The sequence below is a fragment of the Passer montanus genome, unplaced genomic scaffold (genome assembly GCF_014805655.1).
Source record: "Passer montanus isolate IOZ18808 unplaced genomic scaffold, ASM1480565v1 scaffold145, whole genome shotgun sequence".
NCBI classification, from domain to species: Eukaryota; Metazoa; Chordata; class Aves; order Passeriformes; family Passeridae; genus Passer; species Passer montanus.
This window is the reverse complement of record NW_024361496.1, coordinates 781,014-796,360: the sequence shown is the minus strand read 5'-3', so window position 1 is coordinate 796,360 and position 15,347 is coordinate 781,014. Positions and strand designations below refer to the sequence as shown.

The following is a 15,347-nucleotide window of genomic DNA, read 5'->3' as shown; positions in this document are numbered from 1 at the left end:
GCAGAGCTGCTTTGGAAGGATAACAAAGCTCAGAGACAGCGTGGTGTGGATGCACAGACTTTGTGTGTGAGGAGTCCAGCAGCCCACACCAAAAACTTGCCTCAGTGGCTGGGGGACACCCCAACCTCCCAAAACACAGTGTACAAAAGAACCAGAACAGTCAAAGTGCACACGCTGCCAACACTGGCAAAAACACATTGCTAAACTTCATCTATTAAAACATTAAACTCACACAATGCTCAGTTAATCAACAGCTGAAACCCTCTCAGCACAAACCCAGACACATCCCTGAGCCTCCTTTCGCCGCTGCCTGCAGGTAGCTCAGCACACACCACTGAATTACCTGGAATAGCTAAATATTCCTGCCCACTCCCCAGCTCCCCGGTGGGCTGCCTGCCAAGGCACTGAAAGCTGTTGTTACCGAGGCAAGGGTCAATCCCAGTTCCAGGGCAGCACGCCTTGCTGCTCTGAGGCTTCACAAGTCACTTCTTCGGTGCTTAAAACAACATCTCCTCCCTGAAACTATGCAAAAGGCTGAGCACTCCCTGTGCCACGGCCAGAGAATCAGAGAGCAAACAAAGCCTTGGCTCCAAGTTCCGGTGATCCCACCACCACCCACTCCATGTATTTTGGGGGTTATTTTACATATTCATATTCTTTGGGGTTTATTATGTACTTGATCTCTACTTGTCCCTGGTTCAAACAGCTGCAATACTAAAACTGGAGCTTTCCAGAGAGGCAGGTGCTGCCCTGTAAGTCCTGGGCAAAAAGGCCATGGACACAGGGAACAGGCCCCAGGGGAATGCTGCCAGCCTGCTCCTGGGTCAGGAGGGTTTTTCAGGCTGGGAAACTCGAGGCTTCAAAATAGCAAAGTGTCCAAACAGAGCCAAAATCAATACTCATCACAGACTGCTCTTTATTTATCAATATTTAGAAGAAATTATAAAGGAAAAATTCCTTTCCACCATAAAGCAGCTCATCCTGGAAAAAGGCAAGCAGACAATCCAATGGTTATCGTGAGGCTGGATTTATGGGGGTTCAGGCCAGTGATGTTTAATCAGGTAAGAGAAAAATGGTTCTGTGGCTATGGACACAACAATGCTGTTTGCCTTCATGGGGATCCCAGGCCTTTTGGAGCTGGAAGCAGCACAGTCTGTTCCTCTGCTTCTTCGTCCCTGGAACTGGCTAAGGAACAAGTTGGGGGAATTCCATCTGTTTCCCTCTTTTCCAATCCACAACCTGGTGCATTGATCCATAAAACATTTCTGTTTTGCTGTACCTTAAGACAATGAATCAGAAGAACACAAAATACTTTAACACTTAAATTCAACAATTAATTAAACCCTAAATGCTGGATCTGTTGAGAATACATTTCTAGCAAACACAAACCCCAAGCACTGACCACGTTTCAGTATGATTTTGAAGTGTCTTCTGCAGACTTGAGAGATGCTTCCCACTTCAGAGGAAACTTTATACGAAAGGAAGGATTCAACCCCTTGGATTCAACCCCATGGATACCAGGACATGAAATTACACCTGCATTAAACCCAGCACTACTCAAAACCTATTCCCAAACCTCCTTCCTGTATGACTTACAGAGAAGCAGTAAATTCCCAGTCCTGGGAGCTAATGGCAAAGCTTCCACGTGCTCCTGTGGACAAGGATTTTGGGGCTGACTGCAGCACCCTCCTCCCACTCATCCTCTGCCCCTCCATTTTACAGCTGCTTGTATCAGGGCCTCTCACTTCTGCTTTGTGAGCCAAGATGCGCTGCACTGTTCCTTTCTCACAGACACTTCTCCATCCACCCTGGAACAGCAGAGTAAGATGAGAGGTTTCCACTTAAGCACCATTTATTGCTCTTTGTGCTACATCCAGTGCTCCAGCATTGGTGCTTCCTTATAACCACACTGAAATTCAATATATTTTCCTACTTCATGAGGAGCAAGGACAAGCCTCCAGCATGCAAACACTCCTCATTACACACCACGCACACCACTTGGCTTCCTTGTGCATTCTTCTCCAGGAGCCAACACGTTTGTGCCCTGTAATTTTTGTGTAATATCATCTGAACTTTGGCTCTCTACGCACTCTGGTTACTCACAGTCACGTGATCTCTGCTCTCTCCTCCACTTTCCCATTGTTTGATCTTTGCTCAAAGCTCTTGGCCAAACCTTCTCAGAGCCCTCACACACTGAATATGGCATTTGAAAAATCAACCAACAAAAGCTGCCTCCATGCAGGATTTCAGCTCTTGTTCTCCCTTTTTTGGACTGCAAATACTTCAGGGCCCTGGCTCAACAAATGCCATTTTGTCCCAGATCACATCCAGTGGAGTTACTGCATTTCCTGGGACAATTCAAGTTAATAGTTATGGGGAAGAGCATTGCTGCTTCTTTCCTACTTACAAGGTCCCAAACATTGTGGCAGTGAAACTAAACCCAATCAGCATCATTAAAAAAATTTAAGAAATTTAATTACACTTTCATCCCAAAATCCTTAGTGGCAAGAACTGTTGTCAATAAATCACTCAATGCAAGTGAAATGAATTGTTAATTAAAGCCTATTTATCACTGTTCAGCACCACAGAATTCACCCTCTCCTCTATATGAAGCACCTCTGCAGAAAGGTGGGTTAGCACAAATCCACACACAGAAATCACTGAGAAAGGGAAACCTTTAAAACCTTCACAATGACAGGCAGAAGAAAATACTCTCCTTCCCTCTCACACCCCAAAGGGTGTATCCAAAACCCGAGCTGGGTCATGAGCACTGCATGCATTTCTAAGACACCTAAAGCACTACCAACACAATGACAAAATAAGGATGAGTCACTTCAACTGCTTTAGGCCATTAGACCTCCCTGGATATTAATTACTGCACTGCCCTGTGCAATCCGCCCGAGCACGGAAGCACATTAAGATGTCAGCATGCAGAACACATTCCACAGAGTGCCCATTCCTGATGGAATGAGAGGTTTCTTTGATGAACAGCCCTAAGTTATCTGTGTATTATTCCCAAAGAAAATGTGGCAGTCTCCAGGCCAGCAGCTGGGCTGGAGCTGGGGACACGGAGCTCTGGGGACACAAAGGAGCAGGACAATGGTCTGGGAGCGTGGGGGATTCATTCAGGACCCCTCCCCTCAGCTGTCCCTGGGCTCCAGCAGAGCCTGCTGTTACTGACACCACACAAGACAAGGTGAGTTATAAGCCCAGCTCAAGTCAGATAGCAAGAGCCTAGGATTGGAAAATGCTGCCTGCTCCAACCACAAGGGACAACGCCTTCAGTGCTGTGAACAGAGCAAAAATAGGAAAAGATTCTGGCACAAAACCCTGCAGCTCTGCCTGGGAGCATTAAAGCAGGGCTGCCTGGGGAGGGAATGGGCAGAATGCAGCTGCTGAGACGTCACAGCAGAAACAATCTATTTACGTCCCTACTGGATTGCAGGATTGGCTCAGGAAGGCACTCAGAAATGCTGCTTCGTGAGACCACGCCAGTAACAATCTAAAGAAAGCAATTTTGCAGAAAAGCCTTACTATACTCACTGTTATTATTTCTTAAATGCACTGGAAAAGAGCACAGCATGATCATGACTGCTTAACTGCACTTGAAAAGAGTGCAGTGTGCTCCTTAAGATATTCAAAATTCAGTTTTACGCTACGAGAGTACCAGAAAAAGACTCAAAAAAATCACATTTATACTACATTTACCTTAGAAAATGGAATTTTAAAACACTAAAGCAGATCAGCACCACTTTTTCATATTCTATTTATCCATCAATTCAATCAATAAATCTTAAACTCCAAAAATGTTACATCAAGCCGTAAATTCAGAGTTGTTACCCACAAGTATCACTTGAAAGCATTAAACCAAGCCCACTCCCCACTCCCAAAAGCCCTGCAGGCATTAGGCTGAGAAATGCAGTTGAGACACCGGAACACCCAAAAAGACAAATGAGTGCCCCCGAAAAAGGCCATTTTCTAGTGTGGATAAAGGCAGGGCAGGCCACGTGAGCTGCAGATCCCAAATGTTTTGCTCCCGCGGCTGGAAGCACAGCTGACATTTCCTGCTGCCCTCCCGGGACGGGTCAGCACAGATGCAAGGGCTGAGCACAGGAACAGGAGCAGCATCTGAGCACAAGGCAGCAAATGCCATCTTGGCAAATTCTCCCTCTCTGCACACACACAGCACCCCCACGGAGCAGGGGACAAAACCCTCTGATTCCAGAAGCGAATATCCTGTTAATATTGAAATAATCTTTTTTAAAGGAGATGGAGCAGTTACAACATCTTTAGATGGGTAAGGCACCCTCACATCCATCCAGTTTTCCCAAAGCTGGCTCCCAGCACTCTTGCCAACATCCCACATCCAGGTGAATGCTGCCTGGCCAGCACCAGCACAGTGGCCAAGAGGCTCAGGAATCGCTCTGCCCTGCTGGAGCACCAGCCTCTTGCCTGACCAAAAGACCAGGAATTTCAGCAAACCACCATCGACACTCATCTCATGTTGTATTTAGTCCTCTTTTGACAAACCTCCCCAGCTCGGGCAGCTGTTTCCTGCCGTGCTGGTTTCACTTCTTTGCACGTGGCCTGAGGGTGAGACACCCACCAGCTGCAGAGCTGCAGGGGCACATGTGGGACAGGCAGGATAAAAACTCATTCCAGGCATGGATGAGATACAAGAGGTACAAGTGCCAAGGTCTGATAGTGCTCTGATTTATTTGTGGGGCTCTATCACCAACATCACCACTGACCTCACAGCGAGTTTCAGCCAAGACCAGTGGGGGAAGGAAGGTGTTTAAACCAATATGCAGCTCACAGGGGTGAGTGATTGCTGTGTTTATTACACACAATCAAAATATAACGGGTTTCTAATACCTCTGCAAGATCCACACCTCCCTACGCAGGCTGACTGCAGATCACAGTAGTAATTCATGCTGCCCTTTGCAGCTCGGCAGGGCCTGATGACTCTATACCATGGAAGGGCTCCAAAACGTAATTGATGCAGACAACCATGTTGGTGTTTAGAAATCCATCCAAAGAACTCAAAAACAACTCCAGGAAAGTGTGGCTTACAATGTTTTTTGAATATTCATTATACACACAGAAAAAATTACATTTTTAAGACAAACATGCACCTAGAAGATGGCTCCATCCAACCCTGGAAACTTTCTTGGATAATTATAAAGGCCACATGGGTTCTCAAAGCTATAAAAAGCAATACAAAAGCAACTTTGTATTGGCACCTGAAAAGCCTTTGTTAATGCTTCCCAGAACAAAATCATCCTTTTTCCTGTTGTTCCCTGCAGTGTCTGTAAAGACACACACAAAAAAATCCCAGATTCTTTCCTAGCAACGCAGAGGTGAAGCATTCCCAAACAACACGTTCTCACTGCCCTCCACACACGAGGAATTGCTTTCCCAGACCTTTCCCTGGAATACAAGTGGGAAGTATGGACACGGCACATCTGCACACCCCCAGAAACAGCTGAATATTTACAGTCAACATCTTGTGAAAGCTGCAGCAAAACCTCATTTTCAGCAGACACACACATCAATTATTCTGAGAGTACTTAACAGGAAAATCCTCTCAAGTCAATACAACAAAAGCAATCACTTGAGACTCGGAGATGAATTTAAATTGGCACAGTTTGAAAGAAGCACCTTGGAATTGCACATTGAGAAGTTGATGGCACCTTTTGTTTACCAAACTAAAAATTAATTTTGACAAAATTATTCCTGCTAAGTCCAAAACCACTGAAAACCCAGTCAGCACAACACATTTAAGACTAGTCACAGGCCAAGGGGTTTAAACCAGGAAAACGTGCATACAAAGACCCACTTAGAGCTGTCCAAACAAAAACACGTTCTACAGTTCAGAGATAAACAGCTTGTACCACACAAGGAGTGGGAGCCAGAGGCAGGTCTCCTTTTGCTTTGCATACTTTGGCACCAAACAAGAACAATTTCATGTCTTTCAGATTCCTCCTGCCGCACCAACACCAGCTGTGGATCTGTTCCAGCACACGAGGGATGCTCTGCAGCCCTTCAGCAAGCTCCAGCCAAGAGCCAGCACCGGCCTCACTCACCCAATTCTCTCTTTGTCATTTTTTATGTGCCTTGATGCAGAAGCTGCTGCAGCTTCTAGCACCCACGTCTTCATGGCTAACCAGGACCTTCCAGCAACCAAAGAACCATGGAAGGGGTTGGGTGGGGAAGGACTTTCAAGATGATCTCGTTCCATCCCCTGCAGGGGAGAGTCTTCCACTATCCCAGGCTGCTCCACCTGGCCTTGGAGACTTCCAGGGATGGGGCAACCTCAGCTTCTCTGGGCAACCTGTGCCAGGGCCTCACAGGAAGGAATTCCTTCCCAGCAGCCCATCTAACCCTGCTCTTTGTCAGTGGGAAGATATTTCACCTAGTCTTGTCCCAAGTCCCTCTCCAGCTCTCCTGGAGCCCCTTTAGGCCCTGGAGGGGGCTCTGAGCTGTCCCTGGAGCCTCCTCCAGGTGAGCACTCTCAGTTGTCCCAGGCTGGCTCCAGAGTGGAGGGGCTCCAGCCCTCAGAGCAGCTCCATGGCCTCCTCTGCACTCCAGCAGCTCCACGTCCTTCCTGTGTTGGGGACCCAGGGCTGGAGGCAGCTCTGCAGGTGGGGTCTCACCTGAGCAGGGCAGAATTCCCCCCTCACCTGCTGCCCACGGTTGGTTCCTGGGCTGCCAGCACACACGGCAGAGCCACTGAACTTCTCATCAATCAATCCCCCAGTCCTTCTCCCCAGAGCTGCTTTCATCCATTCTCCCCCAGACTGGATTTGTGCTTGGAACTGACCTGACCCAGGGGCAGGACTGTGCACTTGCCCTGAACTCCATGAGGTTCACACAGACCAACCTCTCCAGCCTGCCCAGGTCCCTCTGGATGCCCCTTCCCTCCTGTGGGTGACCACAGCAGACAGTACACAGCAAAGAGAAACCACCCTGGTGGAACAGGGTGCCAGCTGTGTCATATTCAGTGTAATCTATTTACCACTATTAACTTCCAAGCTTCCATAATATTATCTGCCTTTTCTTTCTTCCTGTGGTGTCTAACTTGATAAAGAACTGTTCCTAAACCCAAATCTCACAGAAAATCTCCCTCAGGAGCACATTAACAGGATTCAAACTCCATTCAATACTGTTATCAATGACCAGAGGAAACAGAGCACCTGCCAGCTCAGTTTGCAGACCAGGCAGCCCAACAAAGAGGGAACAACAGTGAGGATGTGTTGGCACAGAGCAACCTGACCTGTGGAAGAGTGGCTTCAACTCCCTAACACCACGTCTGCTTTCACACAGCCCTGTACAAACACAGCTACAGCACAGGGCTGCACCCAGCAGGCTGAGAAATCCCAGTTAAAACCTCCTGACACAACATGGCAGCAGAAAGGATAAAAACACAGTCCAAGGGTGTTCAACAAAGAAAGGGCAAACACGAAAAAAAGCAGTAAATAGATGTTTATCTCTCAGTAAAAAAGATGTTTATCTCAATATGTTATATCAGGTAAGAATCAGCTCTAAATTCCTCTGAGCAAGTTTTCCAACCACAAGTGGACAATTTAGGATGCAGAAAGCTGTAACAACACAGAGAACAATAACAGAATTCAGAGCCATTAAGGCTCTCAGAAGCTAAAATTGAGCAGAAATGCTGTATATGCCTCCACATAGGAGGACAAAGAGTAGTAATGTGTGCTTTGGCGCAGCAGAGGAGGACATAAAGCTCAGCAAAGAGCTAAAAATAAAGAAAATCTAGAAGAAAAATTAAGGAAAATGCAGCTTTCAATGGCTAAACTACCAGAACAATCTACAAAGGAAAATGTTCCCCATCACCAGTTGTCTTCAAGAGAGGGCTCACGCAGCCAAACACAAACTCCTAGACTCAGAACTGGGTCAAAATGGGAACTGAAACTGAAGTGATACCTGGATATTTAAAACCACCATCCTAACATTAACTTCTGGTTTTAAAACTGTGAATGGCCAAAATGTCACATTAACAGTCCACAGAGCTGCCTGAAGGGAGAAAGTAACAAGAATGACTAAAGATCTAAAGCCATGTGGTAGGAGAAAGGCTTCTGTCAACTGAGGAAGTGCTGCCCTAGAACCGCAGCAGTGCTTTTTATCCAGTGAGCTCCATATTCCCACTCAGAGGTGGCAGGGGCTGGGTAGAGGGGTGGGTTTTGTGACTCAGAAGAAGCTGAGGTGGCCCAGCCATGGCTTGTGGGACTGTAGGATAAAGTGTTTCCTTTCCCATTCACTGGAACTCAGCAATGGAGACCACCACTGTAGGAGAGAAGGGACAACACAGACTGGGGGAAAGCACAACCAAGACAGGAAAGGTCTGTATAAAATTACCTCACCACCTGAATCCCAGAAATCCACACTGAAGTTCACACCCCACCGTGATGTTCTAAACTGGAACCAATACTACTTGATCTACTTTAGAACACATTTTCCCCCTGTCCTCTCCCCCCCTTCCTCACTCACACAGGGAGGTTAAAAAAATCAGTCACAGTTCTGCTGCTCCTGCTCTGCTCAACCGAAAGGTCAGAACGTCCTGCCAAGGAGGTAAGAGCTGTATTCTTCCTGTGCTGGGCCAACACCAGAAATATAACCTGAATCAAATGATAAATTAAGATCTCTAAACAATTCTAACAGATCTCCTAAAATCTCAGATTAATTCTTCAGTTAGAAAATACTCCATGGAAAAGGCACAGGCTCCTGACTGCTTGCAGCTACTCCTGCCAAAGGCAAACTCACACCCCAGGATCCTGGATCAGCTGAAAGCTCAGCGTAACAGATTTTGCAGATTCCAATCCTCGTTCCCCCACATTAAGTTTTTCTTTTCCCAATTAGTAAAGGCAGGCAGAGAAAATGACCCTCTTTATCTCTCTGCAGGGCAGAGCACGGGCATCAGCTCCCAGTGCCACATCACCCCGAGCAGCTGGTCCTGCTGAAGGACATGAAAACCAAATGCACTTCCCTTAGGCAGCACCTGGGAAGTGAAGTGAAGCTGCAGCCATGGCCACACTCATTAAGGATGGATTCTAAACCCCCTCGCTGCTGGCCCAGCTGTCCAGTAAAGCGCTGCCTAAGCTGCTTGGGAACAGAACTTATCCCTGACATTCTGCCAATTAAAAAGCATAAAATCCCCCTGCCAGCAGCGCTCAGCTCAACCTGCTGGAAGCAGGCAGGGCCAGAAGCACAGCGATGTGCTGGCTTAGCTCTTCAAATCCTTTGTGGAGGGAAAGAAAAAAACACCTATCTTCTTGGAATTAGCAGGCAGACCCGAGCTGAGATTCAGACTGGTCACACTTCCACCCAGCAGGGAAAAGCAGGCATGGCTCTTCCTGCTGGGTGGAAGTGTTATTCCATTGCACAGACTACACAACACCAAAAAACAAGAGACAGAACAGCCTGTGTTCCGTCTGGCTAATGATGCCAGTAAGTGCAATGTACGTAGGAAGAGGAAATTATTGTACACATAGACACATATGGCTGGTAATATTTCTGCTTCAACAATGAAAAGGAGAAAAATGCACCAAGAAAACATTTTCTCAACAGCTGGGAGTAAGTGGGAGCTCCTCTGGATTTCAGTGAGAGAGATATGTATGATATTTATTCTTTGAGCTTGTATACCTGATCTGAAGACTAAAATCATTGCAAATGCTTTTAAAATAACACTACAAATATATATTTACTTATTGCAGCAGTTTCATATGTTCATACAGCTTTTATTAATGCTCCTACAATATTCTGTTAGCATCATCTACAGCTATTGTTCAGAATTCCTCATAGCTATGGTGGTTCCCATTTGTCTCTGCCAGGGAAGCCCATAAGTCCAGGGGACAGTGGCTCATACGAGTGACAGAGCCTGTGACAGGTTCTCCAACCCTTCACTCCAAGAACTAAGCTTGTCAGAACCCCAAAAATAACCTCTCTTGGATGGAAAATGGAAAAAAAGTTGGGATTTATTTGGATGAGCCACCCAAGACTTCACTTGCCATTGCAGAGCCTAGAAGAGAGGCAAGAGAAGGAAGGTCAGGGATATCCCTTCTCCTCCACTCATCCACTTCCCTGTCCAAGGCTCCCAAACACAGCCCTGTGCTGGCCTGGGAAGGGGAAAATCCCCAGGACAGGCAGAGCACACTCAAGGCCTTTCTATGGAGCTGCCCTCAGGTTCAGCACCTGCAAAATAAACTCAAAACCAGGGGCTTTCCAAGTTTCTCTAGTTTCAGAGCTTAAAGCAAAAATGGAAGAGTATCTAAGCCTTTAGTGTGGCTTCTAAAGCTACAGAGCACAGCTACAGCACAACAATCCTGTGAGGAAAAACCCAAGGGCTGCCTAATCAGCTCACTGCAGTGATATCCTCCAGTGCCATTCCTGCTCCTTTGGCAATTTCAACTTCAAATCACCTTCAGCTTCAAGGTTCCTTCCACCCAACACAGAGAGGAGTTGCTACAATTTCAGGTAACAATCTTTCTCCTCTCCTTCCACACCATGACCTTCATCCTTAGGGATGTATGACTTTCTTACCCTTACACAAGCCACTCTTTTCCACATGCTCCCTAGAACTCCCTGGGAGGAGCATCACTCCCTCTGCAGCTCTCTTCAAGCCCACCACAGCACTGTGGCTGCAGCTATGGGAAGATCCCTCACTCCTCTTATCTCTGCAGTTCTCAGCTGACCCCTGTGCCCAACCCAGCAGAACCCTTCTCCCCTGAGCACCTTTCCAGGCACTGCAGACCATGGACATCTTCTCTTTCCCAGCTGATTTAGGTCCTTCCTTCCTGATTTTCCTGCAGTGCTGTATGTTTCCATTCCAGCCTCCCCTGATAGCACTGATCTTTCTTCAGTCAGGCACAGGGGAGGGAAGAACAGCTCCCAGCAGCTCTCACCTTTAATCCACTTTTCTCCAGCATATCAGAAGCTCAGAACCTCGAGGATCACCTCTGCTAACCCTGCACTGCCAGCTCTCTCCTGCCTACAGTGCTCAGCTTGCACTCTTGCCAAACTGATTCTCCCAACCCAGACTCTTCCCAGCTTCTCTCCAGAAAGGCAGCTGATAATGATGAGAACTCTGAAATGCCTTTTTTTTTATCCAGTGACTTTCATTAGCCGCATCACTAATCCCAAGATATCTGCCTTTCTTCCAAACAGCTAAAAGGTTCCTTTGACCTATACTCTTTGCTCCCAACCTTTTGTTTCTCTCCCTCTCTCCAAACTGCTACACAGCCTTTCACTGCGAGGAGATCACAAGTAGATCACCCCAGCACACAACCCGAGAGCTCTCTGCAGCCTCCCTCCCTCCCCACACTGCATCCATCCCTGATCAAGCTGTGTAATTTTAGAGCCTGTCTCCCTCTGGCCATGCTCCCTGGGACTCACCAGCCTGGCAGGGACACGGGATCACATCTAGAGTCACACCTGCTCCAAGGACAGAAATTTCACCTGCCAAAGAACTACGACTGTGTGAAAAGGGCACCCCTAACACCAACAGGTTTTGCTATATTTGCACACCAGGATCTTCTACAGAGGCACACACAAGTGTATTTCTACCTATGGCCACAGCAGCCCTGCAAATACCCAGCACAGCAAGCATTTCCTGTATTCCACACCCATGTTACAGCACAAGCAATCTCTGTCTCAGTACAGAGAAGAAAACTCAGAAGTCTTCTCTGAAAGTGATTTTGAACCTTATTTTTCCTTCGTCTTCAGCAAAAAGCTTTCCTCCATCAATATACTTTGGAAAAACCTGTTGGACTGCCCAGCTGCCAGGGGTAGATGCACAGGCCCCTGAGCTCCCAAAACTCAGCGTGCCCTTGTCCCAGTGCCCCTCAGATCATCTCTTCCACAGCTCACTGTTTTCACCTTCAGTCCTCTGCAGCCTCAACCAGCTCCAAACTGCTCCTCCCAGGGGAACGATTCCACTTTTCCCTCACAGGAAGCTTTAACACAAAATAAAATGTATGTCTTCTCCCTGGCATATTTTCAGGCAGGGAAGAACACAGCAGTGACCCTTCCATAAAACCAAACCCCATCACTTTATTTTTCACTCTAGTCTAGGGGAAGGACAAGGAAAGCCTGGTATTTAGCACAGATAAATCCCAATTTAGAACAGTGCCCTTTTTTAAAGTCAAGAGGACACAGGGTTGTGACTTCAGTTATTGTTCCCAGGCACACTGAGCACCTTCCAAGATCTTGGGATCAGGTAATGGAGCTGAGTTTCCTCCTGACATCACCACACATTCCCCCGTGTGTCCAGAGCCCGACACAGTAACAGGTTTTGCCACTACAATTATTTTTTCTTGCCATGGGGTTTCCACACAAAGGGACAGGAACAAGGACACCCAAAGGCAAATGTGGGCACCACTGCAGAGCTCACCTGCTCCCTGGGCACAGCCACCGTACCCAACTTGGTTTAGGTTCCCCATCTCTCCCTTACCAAAGGATTACAAGAAATGTGTTTTCAAGCCCAAGATCTGGCTTGCTTCACTTCCTGAAACACAAACTTCAAAGCCAAATCAGACTATTCCAGTGTTAATTATGGCTCATTTCTTCACTGAAGGAAATGAAGGATGCAACGAGCCCACGTTTGGGGCTGTGGCAGGAGCCAAACCTCCATCCTCAGAGCAAGCAATGCCAACACTGCACATAACCATGCTCGTATTTATTTTCTTGTGTGTTTCTGCCACAGTTTAGTAACAATTTTTGAAGCGTGCACCCCTTAAAACATCCAGAAACAACATAAATTAGTCACCCTGGATGTCCTGACTGCTTCCAAGACTGCACCTCAATGCCAGATGAAGCAGAATTACGCAAGCTCCACACTATAAAAACCCTCCCAGGTCTTTGGGTGAAAGGCCCGAGTGAGGATGAACAGCACCATTCCAACGGCAGCTCCCGAAACAAGGACGCACACAGCAGCTCATCCACCGCTCTCCTCGAGCAGCGTTATCCTCGCTCCTTTTGTTTTCCCTTCCAACCCCGAGACTCTCTCGGGCTGAAGTCAGAGAACAACATGTCATTGTTCGAGCTTAATGAGTCAACGTTAATTTCCCCATTGTTTATTTAAACCCCCTTTCAAACAGCACCAGTGGCGTTAATTGCGTTGAAACACTGATGTTTTGGCGAGGGGAAGGAAGGAAGAGACCTTTTTTCCCCAGAGAAGGGGGTCGCTGGCAGATGTTCGGACGGCGCGGTGCGGGTCTGGGGGGCAGCGATCCGAGCCCTCCCCGCGGATGGGTGATTCCCTCACCGAGGGGCCGCTTCCCTCACCGGGGAGGGGCGCAACCCCTCACGGGGGTGGTGGTCCCATCACTGGAGAGGGCTGATCCCCTCACCGCCTTCCCCTGCCGGTCCCTCCGCGGGGTCGGCCCCTCGCCACCGCCGTCACAGCACGCCCCCCGTGCCCGGGCAGCCCTCCCCAGCCGCGGCTCATGTTGTCAGCCGGGCCCGGCCCCCCACGTTCCCCTCTGTGCCGCTCCCCGCCGCGGCGCAGCGCCGGGCCCGCACACAAAGCCCCGCTAGGGGGGTGGGGAGAAGGCGGCGGAGCCCAGCCCGAGGGGCCGCGGCCGCGCGGGGCGCCGCGAGGGAAGTACCTGGAAGTCCCTGTCCTCGTTGAAGCGAGAGAACCTGTCCGCCATTTCGCGCCGGCCCAGCCCGGCCCGGCCCCGCTCCGGCCGCCGCCGCCTCCGCCCTCAGCGCCGCCCGCCTGCACCGCCCCCGCCGCACCGCGCATGCGCCGCCCACAGGTCACGTGCGCGGCGACGCGAGTCACGTGATCGGCAGCAATGCAGGGGGGCTCCCTCACGGCAGCGCCAACGCGCGGAGTGGAGTAGCGTGGCTGCTGCAGCGGGACTCGGCGGGGCGGCGGTAGGACCGGCCCGCAGACAGCGGCACGCCGGGGCTCGGCACGCCGGGGGGGCGGCACTGGCTCGCACGGCCGGCCGCGCCCTCAGGGCTCCGCCGCGGCAGGTCACGTCCCGCCGAGCCTCGCTGCGCGTCTGACTGCAGAAGGCAGCGCGCATGCGCGCCCCGGCGGCCAATGAGGGCGCGAGCGGCGGCACGCGTGCGCCGGACAACCAATGAGGGAGCGAGTAGCGCACGCGGGTGCCTAGCAGCCAATTAGGGCGCCAGCTACAGCGCAGCGCTGGGCGCCGTTTCCCACCCGCTGCAACGCGCATGTGCAAAGGCGTCACACGGCGAGGTCTCGACACGGAGAGAGCGAGCTCCGCTTCAGCCTTCCCGCCCTCCCAGCCCGAGCCAATAGGAGTGCCCCAGTCGATTGAGTGATGGTCGTGTGAGCCAATAGAATCGCGGGCTCGCCACCGCCCCCCGGTGTGCGCAGCGAGCCGTGCCGCCCGCTGGGGCGGCGCATGCGCAGAGCCCGTTCGGTGGGGCCCGCAGTGGGGGCGGCTGAGGGCAGCCCGGAGCCCCCGGCGCTGGGAGCGCTGCGGGCCCGGGGCAGCCCTGGCGGGGATCACAGCGATCGCCAGCCCTGAGGCGGTGCCCGGCACAAACCCTGAGCGGGTCGCGGTGTCAGAGCCAGCCCGCGGTGCAGCCCGGCGCCCGGCAGAGCCCCCGTGCTCGCATCCCCGGTGCTGCCCCAGCCCTCCGGCCGGGCTGCGAGGGCCGCTCCTCGGCCCCGAGTGGGAAGCGTGTGCCCGGCTCGTGTAGCAGTGCCGTGGGCAGCACCGGGGGCTGGGGCGGGTGCTAGGTTAGGGTCTGGAGTCTGGGTCTGGTTTTGGGATCGGGGTCGGGTCTGGGGTCTAGGTCTGGGTCTGGATTTGGGGGCCAGGGCTGGGGACTTGGGGCCTTGGCTGGGTTGGCGTCAGGGGATGGGGTCTGGATTTGGAGTCTGGGTCTAGGATTTGGGTCTGGATCTGCAGAGGTCTCTGCTTCTCCATCCCCCAGCACAGCTGTCACCAGCTGTCCCTGAGCACCGTGCCGTGTGTCGCCGGCCCTCCGCCTGCCCTGACAGCAGGAAAAACAGATCCCATCTGTCTCTCCATTCATTCACTGCGTTCCCTCTCTGCAGCCCCTGTGCCCGGGCCCTGCTGCCCCCTGCTGCCTGCCAGAGCCGAGTGAGGGGGAGCAGTTCGGGGGTGTTCTCTGAGCCTCCGTGTGCCACCAGAGCCGTCCCTGAGGGGACACCTGTGCCCTGCAGTGAGTCCTGAAGCACTGCTTGTTCTTCGTGCTCCACGGGGTAGCTCTAGACCCGATTTGTTCCTCCGGTGAGCCAGGCTGGCCTGTGCTGCCAGAACTCCTGTGTGGAGCACTTGCCTCTCACGGGTTAGGAGGGAATGCTGTGCTCAGCCTCC

At 50.6% G+C, this 15,347-nt stretch overlaps 1 protein-coding gene across 5 annotated transcripts in view; it reads right to left on the bottom strand.

Annotated features, from left to right (window-relative positions):
• Positions 1-14,194, bottom strand: part of GPATCH8 (G-patch domain containing 8) — a 56,052-nt gene extending 41,858 nt beyond the window's left edge. For 3 of the 5 annotated variants that reach the window (XM_039700891.1, XM_039700890.1, XM_039700894.1), the window contains exon 1: positions 13,626-14,192. Coding sequence is in view for 2 of the 5 variants with exons in the window: in XM_039700888.1 (XP_039556822.1) it covers positions 13,626-13,670 (45 nt within the window). In the remaining 3 variants the exon portion in view is untranslated. Of the gene's footprint in view, positions 1-13,625 lie in introns of all 5 variants that reach the window. The other 2 variants (XM_039700888.1, XM_039700889.1) reach the window with 2 other exon arrangements.
• Between the last annotated feature and the right edge of the window lie 1,153 nt (positions 14,195-15,347).